This window comes from Diplotaxodon limnothrissa, linkage group LG17 (assembly GCF_057381915.1).
Source record: "Diplotaxodon limnothrissa isolate DT_005_m linkage group LG17, D_limnothrissa_male_GT1.1, whole genome shotgun sequence".
NCBI classification, from domain to species: Eukaryota; Metazoa; Chordata; class Actinopteri; order Cichliformes; family Cichlidae; genus Diplotaxodon; species Diplotaxodon limnothrissa.
Genome location: NC_140612.1, coordinates 39,651,995 through 39,661,939, shown reverse-complemented (window position 1 = coordinate 39,661,939; position 9,945 = coordinate 39,651,995). Strand labels below are relative to the sequence as shown.

General features: G+C 39.4%; 1 protein-coding gene across 1 annotated transcript; it reads right to left on the bottom strand.

Moving 5' to 3' along the window:
• Positions 1 to 6,854: 6,854 nt before the first annotated feature.
• Positions 6,855 to 7,577, bottom strand: LOC146615444 (placenta-specific gene 8 protein-like). Its single transcript, XM_085375566.1, has 3 exons — positions 7,484 to 7,577; positions 7,167 to 7,354; positions 6,855 to 7,088 (listed from the first exon to the last, which is right to left on the bottom strand). Exons 1-3 carry the CDS (start codon positions 7,548 to 7,550, stop codon positions 6,855 to 6,857), a joined length of 489 nt encoding a protein of 162 aa, XP_085231692.1. The 5' UTR covers positions 7,551 to 7,577.
• Between the last annotated feature and the right edge of the window lie 2,368 nt (positions 7,578 to 9,945).

Here is a 9,945-nt window from a genome sequence, read left to right as displayed (position 1 = left end):
ACACAAGTATGGTTTTAAGACAAATGCAGCAGTACGAGTGTGCTGGTTTGGGACAAAAATGTCATCTACCTACCAACAAGCAGAGAGTAAGTAGAAATCCTGTCCATAGGCTTGATTTTTTGCATTTGCACAATATCTCTGTTTTAGAAATCACATGACTGTCCAGCGTTGCAACCAGGAAAGAGTTGCAGTCTTACACACCTCCCTGCAGCTTCTCTCCCCCTGCTGTGACCCCAAACCCCATCACCATAGCAACTGTATCTGCTCACAGACCGACAAACCAACCAAAACTGACTTAAGCATAAAACAATCACAAAGAAAGAACAACATAGTTTCCTCAGCTCCATCAGTGTGTCCGTTATACCCCATTCCTAAAAGAATCCTTAAAGACGTCCTACCATTGGTTAAATGATTCAATATAAAATGTTGTGGAGGTGAACACAGGAGAGCTCTCGATTAACAAACCTGGTTTATTACTTTATTACTCATCACCACACAACTTAATACTTTTGTATTCTGAATACATTTGTATTCAGTTGTGTGTGGAGCCCTCTAGTGGTCCACCACAATATCATCATTCATCTCTATTAATGGGGTAAGTACAACGGGCCTTCAAGCTGGGAGTGATTAAACCACTATTTAAAAAACATCACTTTGTTTTCTCTGTATTAGTATCTCTGCCTTATAATATAAAGAACCTTGAGGTGACCACTGTTGTGATTTGGCACAATATAAATAAAATTGAACTGAATTGAGTGTCTCTGCAGGTCAGTGTATGCCAATGAGGCCATGCAAAACTGTCAATGAAATCTGGTTTTAGCCTTTATCATCCTTTAGTGAAGTTAGTTGCACCTTAAGTGTGTTTATTTAGCAATTGGAAGAGAAAAAGAGTCACTCATTTTCTTCTAAAAATCTTTGTCAGAGGAGACGACCAACAAGCAACTACAAAGTTTAATGAAATCACTAGTTTTATTACATATAGTTCAATTCTACCCAGTGTAAGGTGGATTTCTTACAGCTCAGAAGAGAGCTGCTAAACCAAGGTATTTACAAAATGTAGCGTATCCTCACGCCACATCGCGGTTCACTTACTAAGGGTGCAGAAATTATTTATAAGGGTGTGGGGAAGGTTTTTTATGGCTTAAAATATACAAAAATAATATAATAAACACGTGGTTTCTACTTGGTGGATTCTCACCGATCACGAGGGGTGTCGCAATGTAACCCCTACGATGATCAGGGATGTAGGACCCATATGAGTCGTTCCTTTTTTGGATTAAGAGGGTTGGTTTAAATGCACACACTGTATTGGTGCACGGGTGTGGGGCGTGACTCATGGGTGTGTTAGGTGATAAAGGGGGTTGCACTCACCTGTTCACCACACCTGATGTTGATGACACAAAGGTAGGCTGAACATGAGGGGAAACTTTCTGTTGACCACAGCTTGAGTCATTTTGATGCATTTTTGTATGCAGCCTGAGTTTGGTTTAGTGCACTAATTGATGCCATAGGCCGATGTTGTAGTTTGACATAGCAATTGGTGTAATGTTTGTGAGTTGTGTTCATGTTTGTGCAGTCTGTGCATTTGTATCCTGTTTGATCCCATGTGCTGGTTTTGTATAGTGGACAGTACAACGTGGAATTAAAGGAGCAAATGGTACAGAAGTGCATCTCATGTGTTTATTGTTGCGCAACATCTGTGTCCTCATGTTTTGCCTGCCGCGACCGTTGGTTGGAGGAGTTGCAACAAGGGATCTTGGTTCAAGCCCTGGCTGGATCCCTTCATAGTAGAGTTTGGTTGGTCTCCCTGTGGTTGTGAAGGTTTCCTCTGAATACCTCGTCTTCCTCCCGCACTCAGCTGAGTAACACTCAGGGTTACTGTTCAGAAGACGTGTTTGAGATTTAACTCATTTAAAGGAGTTTAGATTTTGCTCCCAGCTGTATAACCCTATTGTTACAGCCCTACCAGCCACAGCGCCGCCTCAGACCCTCAGGCAGGCTCTTTTAGCTTTACACGTTTTACTTATGTGAAGCATTCACTTAACAGTGTTTTTCACAATGGCTAAAATAATAAACTGGTGTTAAACAATCTTTTCCAGCTTGGAAGCCACGCCTCCTGTGACACTGCTGTGTTACAGTGGATAAGTCGGCCATGTGTGAGATCTCTGAAGCTGTTTGCATTGATAGTGTGATTTGATAAGCTCTTTATCTGCACACAGTTTCCAGGTCAAATTAAGCCCATGCTTTCTGTTTTGTACGACATCATGTTCAAACTGACAGAGATTCATTCATTCAAGAGGATCTTTGCATGCTTTGGATTTTGTGTTTGGCATAGATGAAGTTCACAAGCGGTCGAACTGATTTACCACTGAGGAAATGATAGGTAATAGTTAAACCTTAAAACTGATTTCTTTTATTCAATCTTTAAGCTATTAAAAGAGTCAGATGACTTAACTAAGCATAGACCTGCTGCTGGTCATTGTTTCTTTGTCATTTAAGTGACGCAGATATTCAATTCCTAATTTGATGACGTGACAACAGGTTAGTTCCTTGTTAGTTTTCAGTTTCAGAGCTGTTGGACTCGACCTGAAACAGTGATTTAAATAAAACAAAACAAACAGCAACAGCACAAAAGCTTCTCAGAGGATGTAAGATAAAACTGAAAATGGGGCCTGAACTCTTTATTGATTCAGTTCAACATTCTTAAACTCGTTTTGCTATCAGAACAGGAATAAAACCAAAAACAACTGACTACACAGCTGAGAAAGGCCACATGTTAACTGGGTTACTCTCGATACTGATGACGGTTTTTCTTGTAATGCTTTAACTCACTTTTTAATTTATCCAGTCGCAGTACACCACTTTGCAGTGACACAAGTCACATTTAGAGTTTGTGTTATGTAATTGCCAATTGTGACCACAGGGAGGCACTGTGTGACAAAACTGCTTTGAAAAAATGACAAAGCAGTAAACTTCTCTGATTCTTCTCTCTTCTTGTTTTATGAGAAAGCAGATCTGTTTCTGACTCCAGTCTAAAAATAGTCAGATCACCCAAGAAGTCTACTTTTAATTCTTTTCCTGGTTTTACTTGTTAGGCAAGTCACAGCAAAGAACTCCTGATGTTTCACCTTGTTGGCTGTTTGTCTGCGGTGAGCTGTATTCCTATATGACCTCCTTCCTTACCCCAGATTTATTGTAAACCCAGAGAGTTATCAGCTGTTTAAGAATCAAATTGTTTGTATTTGTATCATTGTTTCGGTATTCCTTATAGACCTTCTTTACTGTCCTTCCTCTGTGCTGTGTAATCACTGAATCTTGTCAGATTTGTTTTTGACACCAAGCATCATTGTAAGTACATATAAAACGTGAGTTTTTAATTTACTCCATTTGGATTCTGTGTTTCTATTTATAAAAGACATTTTGTCACAAAGACCCAGTATTTGTATTTCAGTCTTTGTAATTATGTTCTTTGATTATTCTTGTTCATGTTGTTGGGTTTCTTTAGCTCTCAGTGATCTTAGTCGCATCACCTCAGCCTGTGTTTGAGTCTGTGTGTTGTTCATCTCCTGTCACTGTTAGTTACTGTTGTCTCTGTGCTCCATGTTCTGTTTCTGTGCCTCCCCTGTGTTCCTGGTGTGTTGTCTCTAGTGAACATTTATTTCTGTTTTCTTATTCTCTTCATTTAGTCTCCATGTGCTTGGTTCTGTGCCTGTTGTGTTTCCTGTTTTATTTTGATGTGTTAGTGTCTGCGTCGTACCCTCAGGGTGCTGTGTTTATGGTAACATCTTAGTTCCCTGTTTCCAGTTTTCCCCTTAGAGCTTTGTGCTTTGAGTTTCTAGTTTGGGTTATCGTGAGTTTTCTCAGCAAATAAAGCTGTGCTTTGAGTTAACAGATCATCTGCAGGGGAATGGCTTATTTGAAGAGTTTCAGTCAGGTTTCAGAGCTCATCACAGCACAGAAACAGCTTTAGTGAAGGTTACAAATGATCTTCTTATGGCCTCTGACAGTGAACTCATTTCTGTGCTTGTCCTGCTAGACCTCAGTGCAGCGTTCGATACTGTTGACCATAATATCCTATTAGAGTGATTAGAACATGCTGTAGGTATTACAGGTACTGCACTGCAGTGGTTTGTATCATACCTATCTAATAGACTCCAGTTTGTTCATGTAAATGGAGAGTCCTCTTCACACACTGAGGTTAATTATGGAGTTCCACAGGGTTCAGTGCTAGGACCAATTCTGTTTACATTATACATGCTTCCCTTAGGCAGCATCATTAGAAGACATAGCATACATTTTAACTGCTATGCAGATGACACCCAGCTCTATCTGTCCATGAAGCCAGATAACACACACCAATTAGTTAAACTGCAGGAATGTCTTAAAGACATAAAGACCTGGATGGCCGCTAACTTTCTGCTTCTTAATTCAGATAAAACTGAGGTTATTGTACTCGGCCCTGAAAATCTTAGAAATATGGTATCTAAGCAGATTCTTACTCTGGATGGCATTACCTTGGCCTCCAGTAACACTGTGAGGAATAGGGATGGGTACCGGAATCCGGTGCCATGATGGCACCGGTTCTGACATAAACGGTAGTAACCAGACCGAAAAGCAGCGCACATTTCGCTGCTTTATTTCGGTGCTTTTTTTTCCTGAGCTGTGATACACTTTAGATTCTAGCCAATCATTTTACGTTTCCGAGGATAGTAGGAAAAAGAGGCAAACTCAGCAGCCTGCAACAAGTGCTTTAAGGTGATACTGTCAAAGGAGGTAACACCTCGAATCCGATGAAACACCTGGCGACGCATAGCGTTTTTTTAAAAGCCGAGAAATGCACTGAATTTGATAGCTTGCTGCGAGACCTCACACCGAGCACATCTACTGTGGGTGGGTTGCCTGTTATCGGACCCTGAGTTAGCAACATCCCCCAAAAACCCGAAGAGGAGAGTCCTGGCCCCTAGCCCTGCCAGTGTAGCAGAAATGATGAGGATGATGATGGCAGCAGCAGCCGTTCTTCTCTGCGTGAGCAGCTTAATGTTGTTCGTGTTTAATTTACGTTGAGTAGGCTAACCACGTTATTACATTAATGCATGTAAGGTGAACTAGCAAACACCGTCGTAGTTACATGCAGCTGTCTTCTTGTTTGATGGCAGATGCTCCCTTCACCCTGGCCAAAAAGGCTAAAATGACCAAAGAAAAAGAGGAAAACAGCTAAACATGAGAGGTTTTTGGACAAAGTGTGTGTTTTTTTTTCATTGTTTAAGCACTGCTTCCAGCCAAGAGTGATACCATATATGCCCCATAGCTGCAGAAAAGGCTAACATTGTTATCTTTTTACAAAAAAACAGCTAAACATGAGAGGTTTTTGGACCAATTTTGTGTTCTCCATTCTTTAAACACCGGTTTGAGCACCGTTTAAGCACTGTTACAGTTTCAAAAGTACCGGTTTGGCACCGGTATCGGATAAAACCTAAACGATACCCATCGAGGAACCTTTTCTAGTCCTGACAGGGACTAGAAAGAGAGAGCAGATTTCTCCTGTTTTGGCTTCCCTTCATTGGCTTCCTGTTAAATCCAGAATTCAAAATCCTGCTCCTCACATACAAGGTCTTAAATAATCAGGCCCCATCTCATCTTAATGACCTTGTAGTACCATATCACCCTATTAGAGCACTTCGCTCTCGCTCTGCAGGCCTACTTGTTGTTTCTAGAGTATTTAAAAGTAGAATGGGAGGGAGAGCCTTCAGTTTTCAGGCCCCTCTTCTGTGGAACCAGCTTCCAGTTTGGATTCAGGAGACAGACACTATCTCTACTTTTAAGATTAGGCTTAAAACTTTCCTTTTTGCTAAAGCATATAGTTAGGGCTGGACCAGGTGACCCTGAATCCTCCCTTAGTTATGCTGCCGGGGGATTCCCATGATGCATTGAGTTTTTCCATTCCAGTCACCTTTCTCACCTTTGTGTTAATAGACCTCTCTGCATTGAATCATATCTGTTATTAACCTCTGTCTCTCTTCCACAGCATGTCTTTATCCTGTCTTCCTTCTCTCACCCCAACCGGTCGCAGCAAATGGCCCCGCCCCTCCCTGGGCCTGGTTCTGTTGGAGGTTTCTTCCTGTTAAAAAGGAGTTTTTCCTTCCCACTGTCGCCAAAGTGCTTGCTCATAGGGGGTCATATGATTGTTGGGTTTTTCTCTGTACCTATGAAGCACCTTGAGGTGACTTTTGTTGTGATTTGGCGCTATATAAATAAAATTGAATTGAGTTTAATTTTTCCGTCTGATAGTCCTGCATTTGGGTCCTTCCTCCTGCCACACAGCACACACTTAGACACATTTTAAGAAAGACAAATTAATGAGGAGTGAAATTAAAAAACAAAAAAAGCCACTGCAGGACTCCTGTTTGATCTTTATGGTGTCATGAAAGCTGTGCCGAGCACATCAGGTCTTCATCAATCTCAGTAAACTGTAAACTGATCTGAGGCAGAGTTTGGTGAATCTAAAGTAGGATTGCAAAATGATCATAAATGTCTTGGATTTCATATTTTTATTGATGAAAAAACACTTTACATCAGTTTTAACTTCAGAGCAGATCTAACACCACGTTTAGCTCTCTACATGCAAGTATGTTTTTTCTCATTAGCAGAAAAATTAATAGACTAAAATTCAATCCTCTGTATTATTACTGAAGCTATGCAGTGACTAATCTAAAAAGGCGACTCATGCATTTAAACTAAATGTAATTTTTATGATTATTAGGAAGCTGATAGAAATATTTAACGATAATCTCAATTCAAAATGACTTCATTGTCTCGTATCACTGATAGAAACATCAACACAAACTCTGATTTCGTCACTGTGTGACCACAGTGACTGCTGGTTGAGCCATATAAGCAGCTGGCACTGATTGTACAGGCATCATCATGGGTGCCTGCATGACTGGAAAAGGCTGCATGTTCACAATGTTGTTATTCTGTATGTTGACCACAGTGGGGCCTTGCTTACGATGCTTTAACTCACGATGCATCTGACACCAGGAGCACGTGGCGCAGCAATAGGAAATTGCAATATCCTTACAGAGAGAGCCCTGCAGAGAGACGGTACAACCATTATTTCTTTCTCCATTTCTGCTTCATGACATTGTCTCATTGTCACTGCTTTATACCTTGATGCCATATCTGTTTCGCATGGCAACCCTTAAAGACAAGACTGCAGGAGGAACACAAACAGGTATCCCAATGGCTGCTAATACAACAGAGCTACATATATCACATAAAGGGAGACAGTTGTTCTCTCCAAATCTTCCTGAAACAGTGCAAGCGAGACAGGGGCAGCACCAGAATCCATAGCAGCCTGAAAAACACAGAAACGCATCAACAAAGTTGTTAAGTCTCAAAAGATGAAGGCAACACAAATGAGAAAAAAACTGTAGTCCTGAAAACACAAATGCAATTTATGAGACAAATTTAACTGGCTTCTTACAAGTACTTGCATCCTCAAAGCAGTCAAGGAGACCACTGTCCCAGTCTGTCAAGGGTTTTTCTGCCATTGTATGTTGAACTTCACCCACAGACACTGAACGATCACTCTGTGAAAGTCGAGAAGCAGGAAAAAACAAAATAAAATGAAAATTAAAAGTACAAATTAAATGAAAGTTAAAATTTTGGAGCACTTTCTATCAAACTACAGCAAAAAAGTATATGCCGTCGATCTCTTTTGTTTGAAAAAAGAGATCACTTTTATCATTATTAGAGCATTTTCCTTCAGATTAATGAAAAATTGATTCTTTTCACGGTCAAATAAACACTATACTGAAGAAACCAAAGTCTGTCTTAAGGATTTTGTGGTCATTTTTTAATTCTCCAACTAAGCTTTATTAATACAGGGAGTGCAGAATTATTAGGCAAGTTGTATTTTTGAGGAATAATTTTATTATTGAACAACAACCATGTTCTCAATGACCCCAAAAAACTCATTAATATCAAAGCTGAATGTTTTTGGAAGTAGTTTTTAGTTTGTTTTTAGTTTTAGCTATTTTAGGGGGATATCTGTGTGTGCAGGTGACTATTACTGTGCATAATTATTAGGCAACTTAACAAAAAACAAATATATACCCATTTCAATTATTTATTTTTACCAGTGAAACCAATATAACATCTCCACATTCACAAATATACATTTCTGACATTCAAAAACAAAACAAAAACAAATCAGCCACCAATATAGCCACCTTTCTTTGCAAGGACACTCAAAAGCCTGCCATCCATGGATTCTGTCAGTGTTTTGATCTGTTCACCATCAACATTGCGTGCAGCAGCAACCACAGCCTCCCAGACACTGTTCAGAGCAGGGGCGGAGCGTGGGGGTGGCTTACGGGGCTTAAGCCCGGGTTGTTTTGTCAGAAGCCCGGGGTATTTTGGAGTGTAATTTTTTCATAGTTAGATGCCTGGCTGACAACTGTATAAAACAAAAAGTACACACAATATTCGAAGCACATAGTGCACACTGTGGGAATTTACGACTGTGCGTGAATCCCCCCCTGATATTGGTATGATCCAAGCTCAGGCACTAAGCGACTGAGCGAGGGGGCGGGGGGAGCTGCTGCCCGTGAGTGCGCTGTTGGAGAGACGGAGCCAGCCATACTAAGGAGAGCTTAAGTTTGAGCAGGTACCAAAGCAAATCATTCGTACCGTACAAATAATGTAAATATGACAGTGCATCACGAAAGATTGATATGAAACTGATCACTTGACCCATATTATTTTACTTGCTCTTCAAGTGAATCAACAAATGGCGAAATGAAAAGCCGAACAAATGCTATTTTTTTTAGTCTTAGCTTACGTGTGTTTATTTCATATTTTCAGTTCTTACCCTCCCCGACTAATTTGGTTTCAGTTATGTACTGAAATATAAGAATGGACATTAGAGGGTTCTTTCAAAGAAAAACTCAGGTAAATGTTATTTTATATATTATGCTTTGTATGTTGTTCAGTATATTTCTATGCAAAACAAGAGGGATTTCAGTACACAGCAGGATATTCACATTTGTAACCAGATATTTACACTTTAGGGAGAAAACATAAAACATTTTTACTGTACAACATCAATTTAGAGTAAACTTTTGTTTTAGATAAATATTGAAATATATTTTGAATTAGTTAAATGTCAGAATAAAGAGAGAGAGATCTGTCTATTTTTTATCACTTTCATCAAATTTAGGAGTACATGTACACTAAGTTTGTTAATTAATAAGAAACTCCAGACAATTCCATTCTGAGCTGAAGAAGCTTCTGATAGGTTAGTAGAGTCCATGTGAGTAAATTGGTGGCACAGCTGTGGATGCATATAAGGCAAAACACAGAGCCTGTTTCTTTGACATGGGAAAATCAAGAGATGTCAACCAAAACACCAGGAAAATAATCGTGGAGCTCCATAAGTGTGGCTCAATTTGAATACAATTTGGTGCCATTTGCAATTAAAAAACACAGACAGTTTCTCTCTTTACTCTTAAAGTTAACAAATATGTTTTTATATTTATCAATCTAAAAAAATAAACATTTAGTCTGATTTGATGTTACAATTAAAAAAGTGTTTGTGTTTTGATCTGAAGAGTTTGTAAATATCTGGTTTCAACTGTATATTTGATGATTGTCAGCACAAAGAGGGAGAGAGAGGAACAGAGAGGGAGATGGAGAATGAGGACAGAACAGAGATGAACAAGAGCAGGTGAGACACACATGTTAGTCAAATGGTTGCTTACTAAAAGTATCACCGTATCATAGGTCCTCATGTATCTCGTACCTAGTGTTTCTTTTTAGGTTTGTTATTTTTCAAATTCTATATTTATTAAGTTCTGCAGGCTTGTTTGCACAACAAGGCTAAATAATTATATAAACTTTTCTCAATCTAAATATTGTACTTTGGTAGAATTAAATAAATAAGTG